Here is a 26,615-nt window from a genome sequence, read left to right on the forward strand (position 1 = left end):
TCTAGTACACACCTATGAACATATGACTAAAGAACTGAACTGGTCTACCTCACAGCTAAATGATTGGACAAGGAATGCTGTGGTGAGAGGGGCATCAGCACACAATTCCATTAAATTAACAAATCCAGCTTATTTCTTTACACAAAAGTGGAGTTTGTGTTCAGCTGCAGTGGAATTATGAACAAGAACAAAAAAGGTACTTGTGTAATAAGGCAGATGTCGCCTCTCAAGTGAACCTCTTTATGAAGAACTTTCCTCATCTTGAGTCTTACAAAAACTTCATGTACCAGACTGAAAGGCCACTGGTGGTAGCACAGATGAACTTGATGTGGTTTACAGTGAAGTATATTGGAAACTTCCTTACACCGGCAACTAGAAGTTGAATCCAGAAGCGCTACTAGATCCTGCACTGACTCAATATCTAAAGTGGAATTGAGAATATGATCAACAATGAAATTGAGAAACTGATTAGTCTGTTCAGAAATGAAGGCAAAACTGGGGTAACTGTGAAGGATGGAAGAGACAGTCTGACAGAGGATGATGGAATGCACAGAAAAATGACAGCTGAGTGACAATGTGATTTTAGGAAACTACCAGATATCTGAATGTCAGACCCTTTTTACTGCTTTTGTTAACCTTGTTCAGCCAGGTCATGAGTTACAAATAAATGCACTTAATGATAAAGTCCCACAGTTGATAAAATATTCCTGCCTGTGAATTTTTCAACCCAGTGAAATCTCTCTGCTGTATTCCCAACTTGCCCAGCTACTCTCGTGGGATATGCACACTTCCAAACACCTAATGTATGTCTACTGCACACAGAATATTTACTACTTGTTTTCTGCTACTTTTGTGAAGTGCAGCACATCATTGGGACGTTCTGGTATTACACCCCCCCCCCATACTTCTTGTTTACTTTTCTCTAAGCTGCCCTTTTCCAACACTACTCATAGTAAACTACATTCTAGAGTTCCTCATCGATCCAGCGTCTATTTTAAAGCTAGAAATCCCTGTAGTCGGCTCTGCAGCTTTCTGTGTCATAACATATTTTTTCTCGACTGAACTAACTGTGTTAATCAGTAGCTGCTCCAATACTGGCTCTCTCGTAATGTCTTTCAGCATTCCAGCCCTCTCCTCCTTCTCTCCCTACTTTACGAGACAGTGTCCCTTCAGTACAAAGCCTTGTATACAGGCTCAGGTCTCCTACCTTACAGATGTTTTTTCTTCAGACCTCAATTTGCGTACCAGGTTTCGGCCCGCTCAGTTCCCCTTCCCTACCCCCATTCCCACACACCCTATATCAATTACTTTTATCCTCATCATAGCTCCTCACATCACTACAACTCATCCAGTCACACCCCACCCCTACACATCACTCCGATCTAAATTCGCTCCATACCATAACATTTTACTTACTACCTACATAAATTGTCCAATTACAGTCCTCCTCCCCCAAGCCCAAAGCTCTTTCCCTCCAACACCATTACCTACAAGGGCAACCTCATATTCCTTTACACAAACATTCATCCTTCTTATTCTACTATGTCACTCATCTCTAACACTTTACTGCTCACCCTCTCACTATCCTTCTCCCTCCTACTACACCTAACATCTCTACAACAAATGTGTATTTGCTACTATCCTACATCCACAGTATTCTACACAAACACAGTCTCTCACCAGCTTCTGTGAAGTATCCCCTAGCCTATATGCCACAAACTTAATAGTATGCGCAAGTAAAAATCCTTCCCCCCATCACAACAAGAAAACAATCTTTGCTTCAAGTTATCTACTCAAAGCAAAACGGAAACAGGAAGCCAATACTATTCTACATCCATATTCTAACCTATCACAAAGCAGAGACATATATCCAAACTCAGGCCCCATCTCATTCCCTATTAACTCCCCTAACTCCTACAAATCAATAAACTTTACAACCATTAACCTTCAAACTGTCAGAAGCAAAATACCAGAATTCCATGCCTGGATAGCTCACAACAAACCTGACATACTAGCCGCAACTGAGACATGGCGAAGACACCGAATTCCTACCCCCTGGTTTTGCTCGTCTCCGGGCAGACAGACCTTATAAAAAAGGTAGAGGTGTAAAATGAGGTCAATTTTGCAATGTATATACATACAGTTTTATTGTTTTTCTTTGCAAAATGTAATTACTATCATAATTGTAATTATAATTGCAATTTGTCTTATTTGGAGCATTTCTCCTCGGGTCTCCACTGAAAATGGGCCCACGCTCAGTTGCACTAACCCAGTTAACAAATGTAAAATAAATAAACAAATGTGAACGATGTCACTCTGATATACCCAACTACCTTCACTACTGTCCCATATACTAAGTCTATCTCATTATTTTCCACAGCTGAAATAATAGTTTCCTTTTTAAAAATGAATAATTGCAAAAGCCTCTGTATTGCAGTAATATACATCCATCCAGGCAGTAACATCCCTATATTAGAGGAAATCCTTGCCTGGGCATCAAATAATTTACAAAATGAGACAATCACCCTGGGAGATGTCAATATTAATTGGCTAGATATCTCCCACAACTATTCTGTCTCCAATATCAACCTATATAACTTTACCAAACTAATTTACAACATAACTAGACCCCAAAAACAGTGATAATGGCTCAAACTTGGACTGGATTAAAAGTATAAGTGACCACTTACCTGCCTTTAGACTATGTAAAAATACTCCAACACTTAGCATAGTCACTCAGTGTAAGCAAACTTAAGCAAACTAGGGACTTATCCCCATTTCTGCTCTACCACTCTTAACGAAACTTTACAAAGTATCAGCTGGTATGTATTAAAATTCCTTCCTTCCTAAACAATCTGGCTCCTCTTAAACAAAAACAGAGTAAAAGCGAATCATGCCAGTTGGCTCACAAGACCCACTAAGCAACTCAAGACCACCAGGACAAAGCATGGAAATTATGTCAAAAAACAAAACTCCCTCTGACCTCACACAATATACTTGATTACTGAGTTGTTTAAAGCACCTAGTCATAAAAAATAAAAAGGAACACTTCCTTAGACGACAAAACCAGCACAAGCAAAATCCTAAAAAAATCTGGAGCTCCATCAATTCTTTACTAAACCCAGGCTCTAGCAATAATCCTTGCCCAGATCTAGATAAAACACCCACTGAAACAGCCTCACTCTAACTCTTATTTCATTGATACTATAGCTAATCTAACTGCCACCTTTCCTCAAGCAAACTCGGCTTCTTCTAATCCATCCACACTAAGTACCTGCAATCCACCTTTTCCTAGCTTTTCTCCGTTACCTATACCTACCAACACTATAAAAAATTACTTCTAAAACTGAAAACTTGCACCAATGCCCCTAACAACCTACCTCCCAAATTCCTACAAATCTCAGTCAACTCTGTAGCTTACCCATCAGCATACTTAACAGATCCATTCAGGAGTCCTACATACCCACTATTTGGAAAAAAGCATATATTCTGCCTCTTCATAAAGGAGGCACCAACACAGACATTTCCATCTTTCAACCTACTGCTATCCTCTCATCTCAAAAAGTCTAGAAAAATGCATTCGACACAACTCCTTCACCATCTGCTTCACAACCACATCTCTTCTCCCACCTAGCATGGTTTTAGGCCAGGTCACAGCACTACTACAGCTCTCATATCTTTTACGGACAAAGTGAACAGAGCCCGAGTTGCTGGTAAAATTGTCTCTTCTCTCTTTCTTGACCTCTCTAAGGCCTTCAATACAGTCTCACACTCTCTCCTTCTTACTAAACTCTCCAACATACGCATCTCACCCCAAACCCTAGACTGGCTCTCAATCTACCTCACAAACAGGCAACATTCTACTAAGTGGCAACATGCTCTCTCTCCTTTCCTTAACACAACCATTGGTGTTCCTCAAGGATTCATACTAGGACTCCTTATGTTTAGCATTTTTAACAACTTCCACACCACTTTTACTCAAGGTACTGTCATCCATTATGCAAATGACTGTACCATCATCTGTGCTGCCAAGTCTTCATTCGAACTACAACAAAGTGCCCTCAAGTCAACTGAAATATGGATGACCAATGTTCATCTCATCTTTTACTGTCTCTCCTTTATGGTGCCCCTCTCCTTACCAATATCCAGCCCACTCTAAAATCCAAACTCAACTCATGCTACAATAAACTGCTTAATTTGTAACTAATGCAAAATATTCATCTCACTGCTGTTCGTCATTATACTTACGAAATTGGCTGGAACTCCCGCATTATCTTACATATATGCAATTAACCACTGCTCACAAATTTATATTTAAGCCATCAAACTGCCCTGCTCTTTCTTCTCTACTCACACTGTATCATCCAAACAGACCTTTCCGATCCAACAATCAGATACTCCTGAAAGCAGAAAAAACAAATCTTTCTGCTGGTCAGATGCTGTACTCCTTTACTGTTGCAAAACTATGGAACACTTCCACCATCTTTCAGGTGTATCAGCAGTGCAACTCTCTATAAGAGATCCCTGAAACAACACATTTCCTCTCTGTGGCAATGCACTTGGGCAAAATCTACACTTCCTATTACCTAAATCCACCTTCTACTACTACTCTCACCTTCCCTAATTACTCCTCTGTATTACTCTATATATCTCTATCCATGGATTTAACTACTGTGCCAGCGCCTTCTGCTATATCTACTCACTCATACTTAAGCTTCAGACTTTATGACTGCTTAGTTACTCAGACAGTGTAACTGGAGCCTAAACTAGTCACATGGGTACTTAATTGTTCTAACTTATTACTATATCATAACTTGCATTTACTCTACTGTATTTTATGGGTAATTTATATGTATTTGATTATTCAGAGTATGTAACACGAACCTAAGCTACTCACGTGGGTACTTAATTTTCCTAACTTGTTATATCACAACCTATGAACCTATATTGTACGTTTACCCCTGGGATCTCTTCTGTGTCCCTGCTTGACAGAGGTACAGTAAACTAACCTTAAAAGGGCTACCTTCTGTGACCTACTATACAGAGGTACAGTCAACTAATCTAAAAGGGTGGCGAAAGCCAAACACACTCTGGCTAGGCTTATAAATGCCTAGCATCAACCTATGAACTTGCAGTTATTCTATTGTACATACCCCTTTATCCTAGATAGTCTAACCCATCATATGATCCAGTTTTTTCTCCATGCCCTTTCTATTTAGCAAGTGCACCAACTGCATAGTGTTTTACCATGTTGTTCCACTGTATCTGAATTACTGTAAGTGTACTGCATCTACTGTATGAAGTATATCATATGTGTACTCTATGTTGTTAATTATATGTACTGTACAGTTTTATGTACTGTGTATTTTACTGTGGAGCTTTTCTCCCCGGGCCTCGAATGAAAATGGGAACTCTATGGCCCAGTGGACCATCCCAGTAAATAAATGCAAATAAATAAATAAATATTAAAGGGTCAAACTTGAGTTCAGTACTCTTTAGTATGTTTTAGCTAGGGTAGAATATAGCAGACATCATAAACTATTCTGTGTAAAGGGATGACAGAAGACCTTTGGACTTCACTTGAAACCCTAGACTGTAAAGGAGTTTCTGCACACTTGCCAACGACTCCTGACACCTAGAAAAAGATTCTGCAAAAATAAGATAATTGTCCAAATGTGGAAAATGTGAATGATTTGAAGTCTGCAATAAGTGATTAGTAGAGCCAGACACTTTGCAAACACCCTTGGGGCAGTAGATAATCCAAAGGGTAAAACAGAATGGATAGTGAGAGTCAAAATCTTAAGAAATACTTGAAATGTTTGCCAATAGGAATGTGATGGTAGGCATCTTTTAAGTTTTGCTTTACCCTGAAAGTTAGTAAAGGGATAAAAGAAAACAAGGTCTGAAGGGATAACATTTTGAACTTTGAGACTATGACAAAAATAATGAGAAAGGAGAGGCCTAGCGCACGTCTCCTAGTTCGTTCTTTGGCACTAGAAAAATCATTGAATAAAAACCCTTTACTCAGTCCGGCAGGATGGCACTGGATCTATGATACCCTGAGAACATCTGCTGTAGAACTGAAGGAAACAAGAATAACTGATTTACTGGACAAAGGGAGATCACCCAAAAAAGAGGGGAGACTCAGTGCCAGCTGTAGCCTTGTTGAATGACTTTCAGAACCCATTTGCCCGAAATAATTTGATGCTGCATAGGAAAATGTAGAATCAGACAGAGGGAGGGAAAACTGCAGGGGGATTCAATATTCTTTTGGACTTTTTGGACTGACCTTCGTTTTACAGGGGCTTTCCTTTCCCTTTTAGAGATTCTTTGCCATTGCTTTTAAAATTTAGTTTGCTGGCATTTTGCTGCTTATATTGCTTTTTGAAAAAGGAAGCAGAGGTAAAAAGAATACTTTTATTTGCTTTAAAAAAATGAAGGTTGGAAAATTTGGGCCACCCCTTGATTCTACTTTCCTCTCTCATCAGATTTCTTCAGAATCTTAGCTGTACAACAGCCAAACAGATTATTAATTGTCCATGGAATAATTTAAAATCTCAGTCTTAACATTTTCTTTCAGATTTTGAGAATGCAACCAAGGAAATCTTCTCCAGACAGAACTAGTTGCAGCGGCTCTGGAGACAGCGTCAGTAGCATAATAAAAACACTTTAAAGAATGTTTGACTACAGGAAAAGCAGATAAAATAGAGGCATTCAAATAATTATTTACCTCAAAAGAGGGAAGATTAACAGTTAGATTTTTCATGTTCTCATAAGACAGAAGCAAAAACATTAACACTTGAGCCTACTAGTCCAAACGTCTGAATGTTAAAATGGCAGTAGAAAAAAATAATTTCCAAATTTGTCAAAAGCCTTCCCATTCTTGCCAGAGGAATGGGATTAGAATTAGTGGTATTAAAGAAGAACCCTGGACTGAGGGCAACTCATGTCTACGAATACGAATGAGAGTTATGCTCAGTGCAGAGTTCATTATTGTGTCGCACTCAACTTTTTGCTTCCAGGAACAATCAAGGACACTTAAAATATTAAAAGCATTATCATGAAAAGTTGACAAAATAAGATAATACTAATTAGTCTATTAATAATTACTGCAATTGTCCATTAAATATAGTCCACCACCTTTTCTCCCAGAAAAACAATTAGAAGAGACACTGCAACATTTTGAAACAAAGCCAAAACAGGTAAGAGGTATGCTTGGAGAGATGTGCACAAAAATAAAGAACTGTAACCTCAACCAGGGATAAGCTGTATAAATTTAACTTCTAAACGCTGAGGGAAGTTACCCAAGACTTAAAAAATATCAAGGTTTAATGCAAATAACTTATGTTGAAGTATAACTAACAAATCTACACAGTACATTCAGGATCTGCCAACCCAGAGATAAAGCAGTGTACTAGACTGAAATAGTGTCTTTGCGATGTGATTTAAAACGTTAAGACAGCAGTGCACATACATACAACTACACTTATGCCAAAAATATTCAACCATCACTAAACATACTATATCAGTCCAGTGTTCTCCATTATCACCAAATAAGTAATCTGTTCAATAAAAGCAGTTTTAGACAACAAAATCACTACATGGCCTGTTCAGGGTTAGAAAAACAATATTTGTGAGGCTGAGGTACTTCATATAACCTACAAGACCTTCGATGGGCAGGAGGCTGACGTCAGGTAGGCTGCAAGTTGTCAGGGAAATGTCCTTGAGAGAAGGCCAGAGAGCTGCAGGCTGTGGAATATCCAACTGTAAGAATTCATAATTTTTGTTTGGAAATAGAAATGACATTCTGTTCCCATTGAAATACTTCTTTCATTTTAAAGTCCCAGGAAAAAAGATAGGTCTTCTGAAGGGAAACTGAAGCAGCAGCTTCTTCAGAATCAGAATCTTCATCTTATGAAGAAAACAACAAAGCACAACATTCTCTCACTCCAATCCTTGCTCTTTTGACTGAAGATCCAACTCACAAAGAGTGGGATCTCTTTTTGTTTTAATTTATTTATTTAATTTAATTTATTTTTTTATTGTTAGAAGAGACATTAGTCAAATTATAAGCAGAAATTAAATCCCAGCAAGTCTTCTCAGTTCACAGAAACTGGCAGAGGTGAAGCTATGTTTTCTTTTCCTAGGGCACTCCCTGGAAAAAAAAGAGACAGACTCAAGGCAGGTTACACTATCCCAGGGATCAGGCACCCTTTTTGTCTATGTGGTGTACCTTCACTCTGCCCCTTGCCCCGAGACAGATACTAGTTTCCTCACAAAATCAAAACAATGGACAGTTTTCCCTACTTATCTGCCCAGCCTTAAAGAATCACTAGTTGACCGTCAGTACTATGAAGCCCACACAAGGAGCACACTTCAGAAGCAAGAAAGCTCTGAGATTTCTGGTGCTCCAACTTTCTTTATGGAGCTCTGCTCAAGCTCCCAGCAGTTATGGCATGTGGAATGGGCTCTTAAGCTCTGAAAAGTTGTCTGGTTGATCATATCTTTACCAAGATACATGCCAGTAGCTTAGGCTACTGCAATAGTGATCCAGTGCTGAACATCTAATGCTAACACTGCAGGAAAAGGCTCAGGGATGTTAATCACACCTGAAATGGACCACCAATGGTACTGTGAAAACACAGTGGCAATAGCCAACAAAATGTTGGGATGTAGTCTCAGTGAGAGAGGTTCTAAAAACTAATACGTAAATGCTTCCACTCTACCTAGCCCTGGTCACACTACACATTAAGTGCAATTCTGGAGGCTCTTCAAGAAGGACAACATGATGCAGGAATGAAATTAGAGGAAAACCACCAGAAGGCATGGGATGGAGAGTAAAGGATATGATGTGAGAGTACAGGAGCTGCAGCTCTTCTCACCAGAGACTAGAAAAGATGTAAGATATGACATGACTGCACAGATTCATGTCAGGAAGAGGTAAAAGACTGAAAAGGAAAGACAGTGGGGGAGAAGGCGGGGCACAGGTAGCAACATTTAGTGACTATTCACTGGATCTGTGAAAGTATTTCTTTATGAAGCAGTCTGTGGACCTATGGAACAGACTACCAGAAAGTGTGTGTTGGGGGGGGGGGGGGTAGAGAAAAATTCCATACGGGCATTCAACCGGCATGGGACAGATAGAGAAGGGGAGAGGGTGAAGACAGAGCTGAAGGGGTAGGTAGAATGCTGAATGCAGTTAAGGGTAAAATACAGAGCAATCAAAGGACAAAGGGAAAAAAGATTTGTGCTGAGCTCACAGCAAACACGAGAACAAATCCTAGTTGATAGATTCGGCTGTCAGATTACCTTGAAATGAGATGCAAAACATCTCTACTGAAGGTAAGGATTTGCTAAACAAATGCAGAACAGAAGCATCACCTAGCTTAGAGTCTTAAGCTTTTAAAAGACTTCACTTTAGACAGGGACATATCATACAGCACAAAAGGTATTGATCCGTAAAGAATGCATCATATTATGGCATCATACAACTGACATATACAGATATAAGAGAGACTACCTCACCCAGTCTCTCTGCTTTTTGACGTTCTTTGGTCATTAGCTGCCGATAATCTCCAAACACCTGTTTCATGACCTGCCGTTTTTTCACCATCGGTGCCTTCTGGGATCGCAACACCTTCAGAGTGAACTGGGCCTCTTGCACTGTAAGAGAAAGAAACCTTTAGAAAAAAGTAAAGAAGCAAACAGCCAGAAAGTCACACTGTATGCTGACCTTGTTAGAATTCTGCCTAATACTTCTGGCCACAAGGTTCTGAATGGATTCATGCCCCAGAGGGCAGGATAAGAAAGCAGAGGAAGCATCCAAAGGTTGTCTTTGCCTTTCAACGCATAGTTGAAATAACTTTTCAATCATGAACATCCACAACAAGAGACAGCAAAAGGATAAATAGCTATCCTGTGGGTATCTGTGAAAATGTGTCGGGCATTTAGTCATTAGTGCATAACTAAATATACACAGAAAAATTGCAAACTATCCTGACAATACCCAGATGACAGCAGTCAAAGAGCTATCTTCATTATCATCATCATTAAAACTTCCAGTAAATACCCTGAAAGCCCACACCAGCTAGGACTGCTGAATAGTAACAGATCTCTTGAAGAACAGTCACTCGTGATGATGATGATGGTGGAAGTGGTAGCTTCTTCCAGCTAAGGGATTATAGGAGAGAAGGAGGGAACAAAAGTAGATTATTAGTGGCATAAAGGGAACTAGAAGCAAGGTATAGTCCCCCCTTTTTTCCATAGCTCAGCCTCTGGAATGTCTGTTGCATAATGACACTTGTATCTCTATCCCTTCACTTTTCATGCATGTCTCCCATCTGCTGATGTCTTAAGCATTCTCTTCTAGCCATTAGAGATCTGAAGGAACAGACTATAAGTACACTAAAGTCATTATTTACAAGGCGTTTGATGTAATTCAAAGATACAGTGACAGATACTTCACCACAGCCCAGCTGTACACTACCAGTTGTACAAACCTTCATTAATCTGAGGTCAATGCACAGCTATCTGAATTGCAGCAATCTCATACTTTTTGCATCAAGAATGAGGCTGCTTCAGCACAAAGTGTGTGTGGTTGAAAGTAATGCTCCCACACAAAGAAATATATTTTATCAAATTGTGTTAACATGTCTGATCATAGAAGTGAACTCATATATAAAGTGAACCATGACACAATATATTACATTCCTTCTGACTTAGTGTCTGCACCATTTTAATTGCTCTAGTCAAAAGTATTACACTTCAAAATGAAGTCTCGCTAACAGTTTATGTACAGTGATAACATACAGCTTTTGAATAACTACACTACCTGCTGTGCATTCTGGTATGCACCAGATCTCCTTACCATAAATGTCACTGGTTTATCTCTGGACTTCTGATTCAACTACCACAGATCTTTTTCCACTTTTGTTACTTTGAAACTTCTAACTAAAGACTTATTTCGAGACACACTGGTCTGCAGTGAATTCAGGCTGCCAGACTTCTGATATTTGCAACAATTTTCCGATAGCACTTCTCAGCCTGCTCAACCCACCTTCACACCAGCCCTTCTCCGCACATCAGTGTTGCCCACAGAAGTCATTTTTTCCACACAGACTCTCAAGCAAGGTCACTTGCCAAAGTATTAAAATTATGTTCTGTAACACCCTCTAATATCCATCCTAGATCACTGCTGCCTCCACCTGTTACCACTTCATTGTTCTGCTGTCAAATGTTTTATCCAGGCTGCCAGCCTGGGATCCCACTCCAAGGCTATTTAACTTGTTTAGTAACCTGGGATGATGCATTTCTGCAGATCCCTTTACGATTAAGATTAAACGGACATATACACAGCTTTTATTTTTGACTTGCTCTGAAGTAGAGTTACATTTGACTTCCTTCAGAAACCTTACCATCATCCACTAATATATGAAACCAATTAGTCGCAAGTAGTATTGCTACTGTTTTTGTCTAACAATGCTGTGCTGGAAGAAATCAGGTCCTACTTTCTCATGTGCATTTTCCTTTTTTAAGAGATAATTTCAAACTCTCACTTCTGCAAAAGTACAAGCATCAAATTCCACTTTCCAGTGTAGATCTATGGAAAGAATTTAGCATAATCCTCTCTATTATTTAACAAATACAATCCAGATGTATTCATTCAGTATCTAGACACCTTCCCTTTCCATTTGTCGACACACACTCCAATTTAATACACATCACTATCCCTAACTTTGAATTTTCCCCATAACTATCTACAAACAATCTTATTTATTTACTGCATTATTTTTTGCAAGATACTTTGTGTGACATGATCTGTTCTTCTACAGTAGCTAGGCACCCTGTATACCCTCTTGTCTCCAAATATGTGTATCTAATCCTGGTAGGCTGGCTCTTCTCCCAGGAATTCAGCTTATCACCTTAACTGTCAAGTGCTGATGTGACCATAGAAGAATGAAAAAGTTGTAAAGTTACCACTACTATCTGCAGAGGTAGGCTGACTGTGTTAGTTGGCTCTATCCCCTATACAATGTGTGGCCACTCTTCTCCAAGTTAAGTAAGATGAGAAAAGTGATGTCCCCACCTAGAGACTTTGGTTTATAACATCCCCTTTGGATTGACCTACTCACCTTGGCGCAGCAGTCAAGCTGAACTTTGGCCACCTTTCAACTTTATCATCTTAGTCTTGCTTAGTCTCTCTCTTGCTGGAGAAAGGCAAGCAGGCAAAGCTTCATCATTCATTTCTCCTCCCTGTCAGCTCCTGTAGGCACCCAAGCCACTAATTAAACTCACTTTGTCTGGGTCATAGTCAGGACTTTATCCCTTTACAAACTGTGCTGCGTCACAATTTCTAATCTTAATTTGATTTTGTCCTGATGGGCTTTAACATTCACTACCTTCCCCATTTCCTTGGGTCTCAAACAAAACAGGTTTTTGTTCTGCTCCTTCTCTACATGTTTTATAGAGATAAGTCCAAAGGACAGTATGTACACACACACACACACACTACACACAGAACAACAATTTTTGCCTACAGCATGCAGTGTACAAGCTGAAATGTCCTGAAAATGTACCTGGTGTTCAGATGGCGGGGGAGGGGGGTAGGCAAATACATCATCTTACGTATACCTAAAGGACTGTGCAAACACATGCTATACACAGAAAGATAACTTCTACATAGTGAGAAATGTTACCGAATGTTCAGATGGGGGGGGGGGGGGGTCTGAGCAAATCTGCAATGGACTTCCACAAGAAAAGTAAGCAAGTCTGCAAATATACCTTGTTTTGAGCTGGCATTATGCTGAAGCAATCCAAGCTCCAGTTGTCGGATACACCATTCCAGTTCATCCTGGTAGGTGCTGCTGGGAGCCTGAAGTAAAAAGAAAAATAAAGGCTATAACCGACAGCAAAAACAAACAAACAAAAAAAATATCAATGAATAGACAACACACTATGCTGTCACATAATACAGCTGAGAAAACTACGAAAAAAAGGAAGTTTCCATTCACATGCTGAACTAAATAAGAAGCACCTCTTAAAGTTAAACTCCAGTCATTACATGACAAACATTTTCACACCATCGTAATCAATGAAAGGACAGCCAGTGACTGGCTATTACAAAGTTTCTGGACTGCAATACTAACATTTAGTGATTCTTAAAAAAGTAAGTCAATCCACAAGGACTCATTTCAACCATGACCTAGGTACACAGTGCGAAAATGTTACACTGGTTATGTGTTCTTGCGATATATATATATATATATATAAATATATATATACATATATATATATATATATATATATATATATATATATATAGATTAGTCATACGGCATACAAAGCACAGCTGGCTTCATGGTTCAAACTTAAAGATCATGGATTGCAATCAAGGCAATCTGGGCGCAATTAAATGATGCAATCCTCAGGAAATCTGCAGGAAAGATAAGGAATATACAACATTTAACCTGGGAAGGACAGGAAGGTCCTCTGCTTCAGGCTACAGTCTTAGGTGGAAACTGGGCACTCTAGTCCTGCAGTGCAAATTGTGCATGACATCACTGCACATGTGGTATGTGGTATGTGGTATGAGGTGGGATGGCAGGTACAGCTTAACAAACAAATGCCTTTTGCCCTTCTTAGTTGCAGGAAAAAAAAGTCATGCCAGGGTCACCCTGATCTCTCAACACCCTTCCCAGACACTTGCACGTAGGACTTTTTAGGGGACCTAGCCTATGAGGGGTAACCTGTGAAGGTGATGGGGGGCATGTTGGGGCATAAGACTGAGGGCAGGGAGTCACATGTAGTGGCAAATGACTGTGAGGGGGAAAAATGGAATACAAGCGACAGAGCATGTGACAATACAAATACAGTACCTAAACACTGTAGTAATAACCAGGAATGAGAAAAAGATAATAAATGCATACAGCCACAATTAGACAATCATTAACCACTTGGTATTTGCATACAGATACAGTTTTTGCTCTATGGAGACGTACATTTCTGTACACACACACACACACACACACACACACACACACACACACACACACACACACACACACACACACAACACACACAACACACACAACACACACAACACACACAACACACACACACACACACAAAATAATATTTAATTAGGCCTGATAACCAGTATACGTTCTGATGTGTCTGTATGCTAACTTCAGTATAAGTTCTGATGTGTCTGTCTGCATGCTATCATGGTATCAATACAGCTGTATGACATTGTCACATTAAAATGTAAATGAGGAACCAAAAAAAAATCAATGTTAGCGGGTCTGTGACTGAATCTGCATGAAATGGGTGAAGGGTTTGATGAAAATATTTACATGTAGCCCCATCTCATGCACAATGTTTAACAGTCAGATCACATGTGGTTATGGCAACAGGAAGGGCAGACTACACAGATGATATCCACACATAAAAAATGCACTGCATCCTTTGTTGGTGTATAATCTAGAGCTAGAGGAAAAAGCACTACCATCATGTGGTGACTGCAATGAATACAGATAATCTCCAATATAGCTGCGAAGATGAAGCTAGTTTCCATTATAGCTGCCAAGATGAGGCAAGTCTCCAAGAACTAAAATTTAAATGTTAGCGCGTGCAGTAATTGGTCAGACCATTTGCTGACCAGGAAGTAGTTTGTTCTACAAAGCATTATGCAGTACTGTTCACAATTTGATAACAGCAGCATGACATTGAGCAAACAAACAATTTATAAGAGTTTGAGGTGCAGCCCTGCTTTTGGACAGTTCATTTTTAAGTAACTGGGCGCCAGCTCATATCTCTCAACTGTACAGATTTTCACAGAATTTCCATAGTTTTGCCTCATACTTTTGGTCTGTTCCTCATAAAATTTGTGGTTTTCTGGCATATCACAGAGGAATGAAGTCCAAATAATAAACTCTTTCTTGAAGGAAGAATAACAATTTTCACTTGGTCATAATATGCTTTAAAATGAGAAAATGATGAAATTATCCCTTCCAGTTAGAAATTCCTTGCTGTGAGACTTCAGCTACAAACTGCACAAAGGGGAAGCCAGAGATTATTTCTTCAAGATAATACAGTGTTGATCTGGGGCACAAACTGGAACTCAAATTAGGACCTCTCTTGGCTTGATCAAATTAAATCCTAATACAGCTTATGACATCTTTACAGGATTAAAAATGAAATACATGTCCAGAGTATACCTGTACTAAGCGGCATTACATTACAAATGAATATTTTCATAACAGTAACCCTTTCTTTCACTGGAAAGATGCTATCAACAAATGCCTCTGTACTGGCCAAGACCATAAGGCCACTTCCAAATGTGAAAAATTGTAAACAAGGCTTAAGTCTCCTTTTTATCAGCAATAAAGATACAACCCAAATGATTCCATGGCATAGTTTAATATTTATGATTACAAAACTGGTATTATGAACATCTCTGATGCATTACATTTTGCTTTTCTGAGTTAACAGAGCAGAGGAAAAACAGATCCTCTAACATCTGCAGTTGCTACCAAAAATCCTATCCTGTGCAGGAATTTAGACAAAAACAATCTGCTCCTCAATAATTTCTATTATGGGATATTCGACCACAAAGCATTTGTCCAAATAAAAATAAGCCTAATGATGCATATACAGTGATCAATGTGCCCATTTAATTTTCAAGTACTTTACAGTATCTGTACACTTTTCCAGATGAAGCAAATTGTTCGCTACTTCCAGCATATCATTCTTGGTATGCAGATTTTTTTTTTTGTTTCCATCTGTAAATATCAGTATTTTTAGAAACCAACATCAATCTATTACATCTATGACTTACTGATAAGAACAGGGTTAGAATAGATTCATTCAGTCTGGCCAGACCCTATTGCAAACTGCCTGCAGATTTTGTTTAAACTCATTAATGCCTCTCCATTTCTAAAATACATAAAACCAATTTCCTAGTGCTCCCATTACTGCACTGTCAGCATCCCAGACAAACTATATGGAATATACAGACTAGCCTAGAGTGTTAGTTAAAGGCATTGCTATTCAAAGAATCAAACATTTCTGCACCTCACAGCATATCTACGAATGAACATTTTTTTGTTCCATGTTTTCCGATTTACTTTGATCTTTAAGTCTTTTTCCCAAAGCATTCTGTTTGTTAGTCCCATTAAAACTGCTGCCAGTTAAAATTTTATACAGTGTACTAATTACTCCCTTTTATTACACAAATTAACATCCACATCTCTACAACACAACTTACCTCAAGTGCCCAACCACCCTCTCCTTAATACTTAAACCTTGTATTAAAGTTCTTATCAAAGCCATAGGAAGACTCAAAATTATACCCCTCAATAGGTTTACCTACATCGAGAAGCTACTCCCCATACAGTACTGCTGTATGAAATCTGTTGATGTGAATATCTTGGCAAAAGTTCTTCCTACTAGTTAAAAGTTCTCAACTCCTTCATTACCCATTTACTTCCACTTAAAAGCATGGTAACAAAAGAATCCTTTCTGAGCCAATCATCCTTTTTGTTCTTCATCTTTTCATAAAACCTGTGAAGGCCTCCAGGAAGTGGCAAAATGAATGTACTGTAAATGGCTTTCTAGATTTTACCCAATATAATACACAATTCTTTAAATAGCTTTACTAAACAATTCAAAACAAGGAAGGCCCAGTCAACCAAGGAAGTTAAGATACTCCAACTGAATGGGTCTCTCCTGCCTACAGAAAATAAGTAACCTGATTTTTTGAGTTCAGAAAAAAATCTTAATGTTGCAGAAATTGGGTCCCCTGAGAAGCATAAAGTATCAAATACTAACACAAACCAAAGACAATGCCAGTATCTTATGCAGAAAATCTAAAGTAGTCCCAATATTCTTTTAACACCTGATTATGATCTCCCCAATGTGCAACTTTTATTTACAGGCTAACATAAAATATGAAGCACTCCACTATATCCCCTATGGATATGTAAACATTCCCCAGTTGGTACATCATTAATGTTACATAAAGCCTTTTCAGGAGTTTGTTGCATAAGTCAAGCAAAAATTGTTGACTGGAATGGATAATTTCAAAATTTCTCAATTTAAGGCCTCTTGTCTAGAACACATTTATACTCCAACTGTCTAGTACTTTTTATCCACAACTTCCTACATTATGGGTTTTGAGCAATTGAGGTCTTTGGTGTGGGTCTATGTTAGTTTGGCAACTGCCCACATTATTGAGTGGCTAAGATCAAAGTGCACAACATTAAAGCAAAGAAATAAGCGGGGGATCTACTATGTGAGACAGAGGAACAGCAGGCCCTTTCTCCACTGTAGTGCAATCTTAGAGTTGCAATATACAACTACAGTTTTCAGACAAGATATCAGTCTATTACAAGACACACACACACACACACACACACACACACACACACACACACACACACACACACACACACACACACACACACAAACACACATATACAAGCAACATTAAGACCAAAAGTCTAGCACATATAGAAAAAGCAACTTTTATTACAGAAGTAAATAAACGCTACACAAGTTGACCAGACTAGTTTAACTTGTCAAAGGATTCATCAGTGCCATAATCCACTTCCACATAAAGATTTTGTGTGTGTGTGTGTGTGTGTGTGTGTGTGTGTGTGTGTGTGTGTGTGTGTGTAAGCGCGCACACACTGTATATGTATGTATTTATTTTTTTCTTTTTGTTAGAGACACAACAGACTGCAAACTCACCCTCTGGTGTAGAAGGCTGTGGGTTCTATTCCCACACCAAGTACATCAATTGTTGACTAAGCAGTACAGCATAAGGAGGCTGCTGCACTCCTGAGTGTGCTGTCCTTCAGATGAAAAGTTAAACCGAGATTGTAAATGCTCAAGCTGGTGGTAACTCAGGTGGACGTAAAAGATCCCATGGCACCCATCAAAAAGAGTAGAGGTTCTTAATGTACAATACTACTTACAAACGTACTCATTTACATATTTTATATTATACAAATTTCCATTCTTTTCGATTGTCGTACAATCAGAAATATCTTGCTTTTCATTATTATGTTAAGTTTGTATCTTCATTATCTTATTTGAACCACACTCCTTTTTCAACAACCACTATCTGAGTTTTCTTAAAATTACTGCTAGTCCCCATTGTTTTCATTTAGCCTTTCATCCCAAATGGTCCACACAACATAACATAATCTTTCATCTATTTTGCTAACATATTCCTTATTTTTATGGTTATAATATCCATACATGGGGTGCCTTCTGTGCAGAGTCTGCATGTCCTCCCTGTGGTTGCGTGGGTTTCCTCCGGGTGCTCCGGTTTCCTCCCACATCCCAAAGACATGGTATAGGTGGATTGGACATTCTAAATTGGCCTTAGGTGTGTGTGCGTGCATGTGTGTGTCTTCTGTGGAAGGTTGGGTGCCGGGCTGGCAACTCGACACTGTAAAACTCCACTGCCAATTATGAGTGGACAGGTGATCCACTGCGGCGACCCCTAACTGGGAAAAGCCAAAAGAAGAAGAAGAATATCCATGCATAATGAAATCCATACTTATTTAATTTACCTCCTTTATGTTTTCACAGAAATTTTTTTCACACAATTTTCCCACAATCTTGCAACCATTATACATTGCAAGAAAATAGATTTTTATATGGCAAATATAGGTTCATAGGTTGGTACTAGGCTATCGGCCCTAGGGCCTATACAAGCCTAGCCATAACAATTCCCTGGCTATTTCTTCCTACAGTATTTACTTCCCTGGACCCCTGTCTAGCAGGGCAACTGATGTGATCCCCAGGGTGAATTTCCCATCTCCCACCCAATCATCAAGGTTCCGTTTGAAGATGGCTTGACATATATGGGCAGTCTGTTCCAGAGTCTGGGGAGTCTCTGGGTCAGGTAAGTACAGTTTTGTACACTTACCATAAATGTAGATGTTCGAGTGTATTCACTGTTGCAGTCATCACATTTGGGTTATCTGCTTGTAGTGGCCCTCAGTCGGCCTAATTAAAAAAGTCTTGGGTCCTGCATCGGTTGCTGTCTCTTCTTCCATGACGTCAGATTGTCAGGGGTATAAATTGCACAAACTCCACTCCACTCACCTTCAGATAGAAACAACTCTGATCCAAAACAATACCAAAACAGCAAAATCTTCAGAAGTCAGGAATCGAAAAACAGGAACCAAAGTCAAATCCAAAAGCAAATTCTTTATTCTCCAGCGCCTCGGTGTAACCACCTTTCAAGAGTATACATTCTCACTGAAAGAATGGATATATATATACTCATAGCAATTAATTAAACAATTAATTAAACAATTATGTTCAAAAAAGTTTTAAAGCAGACACCTCCAGTTTATTTCATTATTCAGTCCACAAGGTGTCATTGTATTGTATTTCAAAATAAAAATACTTTCCTTATATTGTAAGTTATATTTCAAAGCATTTTCATCATTACAAAGACATTTCACACTTTCTAAAACTGTTCCTGTTAAAAATGAAGCATCACTATTATGATAAACACTAAAATGTGTGGTAATAACTTTATTTTCCCTTTTATGTCTTATGTCTCTAATGTGCTCACCTAACCTAATACGAAACTCTCTTTTAGTTTCACCTATATAATATAATCCACAGGGACAGTGTAAAGCATACACAACTCCCTTGCTTCTACAGGTAAAACTATCTCTTACTGTGAACCTAATGTTGTTAATATAATTAAATGTTCTAACTATATTCCTACAAACACTGCATCTACTGCAACGTCTTGTACCAAATTCACTTAGTGGTCTTGGTAAACAAAATTTTGGCATTACAAATTTACCATGTACCACCATATCTTTCAAATTTCTTCCCCTTTTATAGGAGAATAAAGGTTTTTGTGGCAAAATTTGGATCAACACCTCGTCTTTCACTAAAAATTTCCAAAAATGTTCCACTACATCCTTTATGTCTCCACTTTTTACATTATATGTAGAGACAAAATAAATATCCTTACAAGTTTTATCACTGGTTGCCAGATGATATTTCTTATAATGGTGATGTTCACCCTTATTACATTTATTCCTTACCATATTATTCTCCTTTTTTACCTTCATAAGGGCATTTTCTAAAATATTCACACTGTACCATCTTTTCAAAAACATATTATATGTGATATCCCATTCCCTTTGTAAATTTTCTTGTGTGTTACATAATCTAGATACCCTTGCCAATTCCCCATAAGGGAGCTTCCAAAGTATGTACAGGATGGCAACTAGATGCATGAAGGTATTGATTACCATCTATAAACTTCCTATGTATATTTGATATAATTTTACCATGTTCTGTACCCTCCAAAACAAGATCCAAGAATATTACTTTATTTCCCTTCTGTATTCCATCAAATTCTAACCCAAATGGGTTACCATGCAAGTCTGTCAAAAATTCATTAACTGAATCAAAACCACCATCACAAATAAAAATCAAATCATCTATGTAACGAAAATAAAATAACACATTACATTTCATAAAATTTAACTCAAATAGAAATTTCCTTTCAAAAAAATTCATAAACAAATTGGCATACATGGGGGCAAAAGCTGCCCCCATTGCTGTACCTTGTTTCTGCCGATACAAAACATCATTAAAAATAAAATAATTATTCTTTAAACAGAAATCCAACAAATCTACTATGAAATCAACAGAAGGGTTGTCTTTTAAAGAAAATGTCACTGCATTGAGGCCATCATCATGTCTAATAGAGGTATATAGACTTTTAACATCCATAACCAACCAATACATTTTGTTGTTCCAAGAGATAGAGGATATTTTGTTTAAAAATTCCTTACTATCTTTGATGTAAACTGGAGATTTAACTACATATGGTAAAAATATTCTATGTAAAATCAAACCAGTGTTATGTAGGAAATAGTTGCAGGCTGAAATAATGGGTCGACCTGGGGGGTTATGTAAGTTCTTATGTATTTCTGGTAAACAAAAGAATACAGCTAGATCCTTTCTATCATTATCTAACCTATTCCTCACATCCTTCTCTGTAAAAAACCCCAGCCTGACTCCCCTGCCCAACATGTGTTTAAATTTTGTAACAGCCTTTTGATAATGAATCATATTGCTTCTTTCATATGTTGTTTCATCCTGCAAATGATTCATACACATCTCAAAATATTGCACAACACTCATTATAACAATTTTGTTTCCCTTATCGGAAGGTTTAATAATAATATCCTTCCTGTCACACAATTCTTTTAAAGCACTCCATTCTTTATAAGTTAAGTTATATAAACTATTACATCTATTCAATTTCATATTTCTACATATATTCTCACATTCAAATTTAATCATGGAGCCATAATGAATAGCTCTCTGGTTAATAAAAGGCGGAATAAATTTGTTAGAAGAAGCTACATAAGACATATCTATTGCATTGCCAACAATAGGAAATTGCACATCATCATTACTTATACATTCATCACATGAATAAAAACTATCCTCAGATTCACATGAAGAAAAGCCTCCATGTGCAGAATAAAAAAACATCCTTGGTCCCTGCTAAAATGAACTTTCAAATGTATCTTCCTAAGAAATTTAAAAATATCTTGCTGTATCAAATATTCTTTACGAAAAACAGTAGGTATAAACTTTAAACCTAAACATAACACAGCAAACTGTTCATCAGACAAATCACAACCAGATAAATTTAGAACAATACTTTTATCATTAAAGTCATTACTGTTTAAATTTCTTGTTGTTATATTGTTGTCCATACCTCCGATTCTGACGTAAATTGTCAGGTTGATTGAATTTCTGAACAGAGGCATCTTCTTGCTCATAACTTCTCAGGCATTTCTGTCCCTGTTGAAATGTTCGTTCCTGATGCTGCAAGCCTCCATTGTTAAACTCCTGTTGCATCCTACGTGGTTGTGCTGGTCTAGGTAATTCCGGAAATTCCATACTGGTGTCCGACCTAAACTCTTCCCCTGAAGAAGCAAAAGAAGACGACAACGGTGCATCAGTGAATCCTACCCTCCTACGTTGTTTCCGCTTATGTTCTGTCCAATTAGGAGGGTAAGAAAATGCAGTCCCTGCTTCATATTCATTGATATCACGTATTAATTTTGTTTTCTTTTGTTTTACAAGTTCATTCTCTAGATTATTCAGTCTCTCATTAGTCTTCTCCATGAAAGACTTCATATTTTCTAGACTCACAGATGAACTAATACTATGTGAAAGGGAAACCAGCTCCTGTTTAAGAGACTGATGTTTGAGCTGGTCCCTTTCCAACAGAATGTGAAGCCACTCTATTACACACTTGTGTGCTGCTATGAACCAGCGTTCCTTAAATTTCTTATCAGCAGCACAATTCAAGTCAAATGGGGTACTAGGATTCTTTACGAATCTAAGACCTCTAGGTGTAATATTCAAGCTAATATATTTTTGCAAACCTAAAATGTTAAAGTGCACCCTTGTCTCTTTCTCAATCAACCTGTCATATTTTTGATACAGTTCTCTGATTTCTGGAGACACGCTTTGAAATTTATGTCCCACAGAAACAAAAGGGTCAAGCACTCTTATTTCTTTCTTGCAAAAATTGATCACAAAATTGACCGTCTCTCACTTCAGGTTGACGTGCATCCACAGGAATATGTGCAGAAACATTTACAGCAGGTCTAGAACATGAAAAAAACTGCTCAATAGTTCTCTGTTGAGCAGAATAAATCATAGAGCTTTCAGCCGCTACAGTACCTTGTTGCAAAGCTGTGTTCTCCCGAAAAACCCTGGGAATATCCAAATTAGGATCAGTCGACATCCCTGGATAATTGCACAAACTCCACTCCACACACCTTCAGATAGAAACAACTCTGATCCAAAACAATACAAAAACAGCAAAATCTTCAGAAGTCAGGAATCGAAAAACAGGAACCAAAGTCAAATCCAAAAGCAAATTCTTTATTCTCCAGCGCCTCGGTGTAACCACCTTTCAAGAGTATACATTCTCACTGAAAGAATGGATATATATATATATATATATATATATATATATATATATATATATACTCATAGCAATTAATTAAACAATTAATTAAACAATTATGTTCAAAAAAGTTTTAAAGCAGACACCTCCAGTTTATTTCATTATTCAGTCCACAAGGTGTCATTGTATTGTATTTCAAAATAAAAATACTTTCCTTATATTGTAAGTTATATTTCAAAGCATTTTCATCATTACAAAGACATTTCACACTTTCTAAAACTGTTCCTGTTAAAAATGAAGCATCACTATTATGATAAACACTAAAATGTGTGGTAATAACTTTATTTTATGTCTTATGTCTCTAATGTGCTCACCTAACCTAATACGAAACTCTCTTAGTTTCACCTATATAATATAATCCACAGGGACAGTGTAAAGCATACACAATGCCCTTGCTTCTAATAAAGTTATTGCCACACATTTTAGTGTTTATCATAATAGTGATGCTTCATTTTTAACAGGAACAGTTTTAGAAAGTGTGAAATGTCTTTGTAATGATGAAAATGCTTTGAAATATAACTTACAATATAAGGAAAGTATTTTTATTTTGAAATACAATACAATGACACCTTGTGGACTGAATAATGAAATAAACTGGAGGTGTCTGCTTTAAAACTTTTTTGAACATAATTGTTTAATTAATTGTTTAATTAATTGCTATGAGTATATATATATATCCATTCTTTCAGTGAGAATGTATACTCTTGAAAGGTGGTTACACCGAGGTGCTGGAGAATAAAGAATTTGCCTTTGGATTTGACTTTGGTTCGTGTTTTTCGATTCCTGACTTCTGAAGATTTTGCTGTTTTGGTATTGTTTTGGATCAGAGTTGTTTCTATCTGTCAGGGGTATAAAGCATGCAGCCGATGCCATTACAGCAATTTTTCTTGCCCCAGATGTCAGGTGCCCCCTAATGGGAAGCAATTAAATATATAAATATACAAGGTTATACCTCCAACAAAAAAGCAAATACACCAAAAAAGCTTTTAAGCATAGTAAAGGAAATAGAGGTATAGCCAAAAGAAGTCAGGGGCCTGGAGGGAGGGTAAACAGGACTGCAACAGTGATTACACTCGAACATCTACATTTATGGCAAGTGTACACAACTGTACTATGTTCTTCGTGTTTCACTGTTGCAGTCATCACATTTGGGTAGATTCCCAAAGCTAAGGTTGGGAGGAGGAATTTAAATAGCATTAGGACCAGCTATAAGGCCCTGCAAGACTGCAGTGGCAAAGCCAGCTCTGGATTTAGAGAAAACTGGCAAATGATAATGCTTGGTGAATGTACAGAACTCCACGTAGCAGCTTCTAGGATGTCCCTGGTAGGGACGCCTCTGAGAAAGGCTGTAGAGGTAGATGCAGCCCTGGTTGAGTGGGGTCTGATCCCCTGTGGGATAGGTTTTCCATGGTGCTTATAGCAGAAATTAATGCAATGGCCTATCCATTTAGAAATGGTTTGCTTTTAAATAGCCTTTCCCTCTGTCCCTGCAGCAAATGCCACCAGCAGTTGTTCAGATTTCCTTTGAGGTTTAGTCCTGTCCAAGTAGAATCTAAGTTGTCTGTGCACATCTAAGGAATGCAGTATCCATTCCCCTTTGTTCTGTGGATTAGGAAAGAAGGTTGGCAAATGAATGGACTGATTAAGAGCCACACTGGATACCAACTTGGGCATGAAGGAGGGATTGGTTCTGAGGGACACCCTGTCCGCATGAAAGATGATGAATGGCTCCACTGCCATAAGGGCCTGTAATTCAGATATCCTTCTTGCTTAAGTGATTGCTAAAAGGAACGCTGTTTTCCAAGAAAGAAATTTTAAATCTGCTGTAGCAGCTGGCTTGAAAGGAGTAAGAGTGAGTTTCTCCAAGACAAAATTAAGGTTCCAGTCTGGAGTTGGAGCTCTCCTGGGTGGTCTAAATTTTTTTGGCCCCTCTAAACAACTGCTTGAGCAGTGGGTGAGAGAAGAGGGGAGGTTCTATGTTACAATGAGCTGAAATGGCTGAGGCATGAATTTTGATGGAGGAAAAGGACAAGCCCTTGTGGAGCATCTCAGTTAAGTATTGTAAAATCTGAGGTAAACTGGGCACTGCTGTGCTCATCCCTTGAGACTGGTTCCAGGCACAGAATCTTTTCCATTTTGCAGCACAAGATTTTCTAGTACTAAGCCTCCTTGCCTCTAAAATGATATCAATCACTGGTTTACTGAGGGATTAGTAATTAGCCAGGCTGCTAGGTTCAGTGTTTGAAGCTGAGGGTGCAGAATCTGGTTTTCCTGCTGAGACAACAGGGAAGGAGTCTGTGGCAGGTGCCATGGGGCCAACCGTGACACACTGCGCAAGAGGGGTTACCAGTGTTGGCATGGCCAGTCTGGTGCAATCAAAATCATCCTTGGTTTGTCCTGTTTGATCTTTAGCAGTACTTTGCAGAGCAGAGGCAGAGAAGGAAAGGCATAAACTGATAGGCTTTTCCAGCTGAAGTACAGAGCATCCACTTTCTAAGCTTGTTTGTGGGGAGTCCTGGTGCAGAATTTGTCCAATTGATAGTTCTGGGGGGAGGCAAACAGGTCTATATCTGGGTTCCCCCATTTGCTTGTCAACATGTTGAAAATCCTTGGTTCCAGTTTCCACTCGTGTGGGTCCATGAGGTTTCTGCTTAGTCTGTCTGCAAGTTTTAGTTTTCTTGGCAGGAATTGAGCTTGTAGATGCACTTGGTAGCTCAAGGCTGTGTTCCACAATATCATGGCTAGTCTGAGAGGGGGTAAGGATGTGTACCCCCCTGCTTGTTTATGTACCACATAACAGCGGTGTTGCCCGTCTTTACCATTAGTTGTCCTGGAAGAATGTGGTCCTTGAAGGCTGTCAGAGCATTCTGTACAGCTAACATTTATTTTTGATTGGTATGCAGGTGCATTTGACTTGGGTTCCATTTGCCCTGAATGCACTTCCCTGTCAGGTGAGCCCCCCCCCCATGCAATGTCTGATGCGTCTTTTGTTAGGGTTTGGGCGGCAGGGGGTAGTTTGAATGGTAGTCCCTTGTTTTGGTGGCAGGCCTCTGCCCACCAAAGGAACTCTAGGCGTAGGCAAGGTATGATAGGAATCATTGCTTCTAGATCCTGAGAATGTTGACACCGTAGGCTTTTTAGATACCATTGTAGTTTCCTCATATGCAGTCTTGCATATGGAATTAGAAGAATGCAGGAGGCCATGAACCCCAAGGCTTGCAGTATTTGCCTTGCAGATAGCAGGGTTTTTGTGGCCACTTGTTTGAAGTAGGTTGTCAAACAAATTTGTCTCTCTGGCGTGAGGAAAGCCATCTGGGAAGTTGTATTCAAGCTTGCTCCCAGGAATATAATTTGTTGACAGGGTACCAGGTGTGACTTATTTTCGTTTATGGTGTTTCCCAGACAAGTCAGCACCTTTTGTACAAAGGCCAGATTATTCAAAAGTATATCCTGGCTTTCTGCCTGAATTAGACTACTGTCCAGGTATGGGTATATTTGAATATTTCTTTGTCTGCAAAAATAAATGACTGGAGCTAGGCACTTTGTGAATACCCTGGCCGCAGCAGATATG

The 26,615-nt window shown here is 38.6% G+C and overlaps 1 protein-coding gene across 4 annotated transcripts in view; it reads right to left on the bottom strand.

The window, feature by feature from the left end:
* LOC122816488 (UPF0488 protein C8orf33 homolog) overlaps window positions 1–26,615 on the bottom strand; it is a 483,857-nt gene that overhangs the window by 376,533 nt on the left and 80,709 nt on the right. For 2 of the 4 annotated variants that reach the window (XM_044089314.1, XM_044089315.1), the window contains exons 3-4: window positions 12,781–12,871; window positions 9,526–9,663 (exon numbers count right to left, since the gene is read on the bottom strand). In XM_044089314.1, the coding sequence (XP_043945249.1) occupies window positions 9,526–9,663; window positions 12,781–12,871 (229 nt within the window). Of the gene's footprint in view, window positions 1–9,520; window positions 9,664–12,780; window positions 12,872–26,615 lie in introns of those variants that run through there. The other 2 variants (XM_044089317.1, XM_044089319.1) reach the window with 2 other exon arrangements.

Source organism: Protopterus annectens, chromosome 12.part0, assembly GCF_019279795.1.
Source record: "Protopterus annectens isolate FY-2018-M chromosome 12.part0, PAN1.0, whole genome shotgun sequence".
NCBI classification, from domain to species: domain Eukaryota; kingdom Metazoa; phylum Chordata; order Ceratodontiformes; family Protopteridae; genus Protopterus; species Protopterus annectens.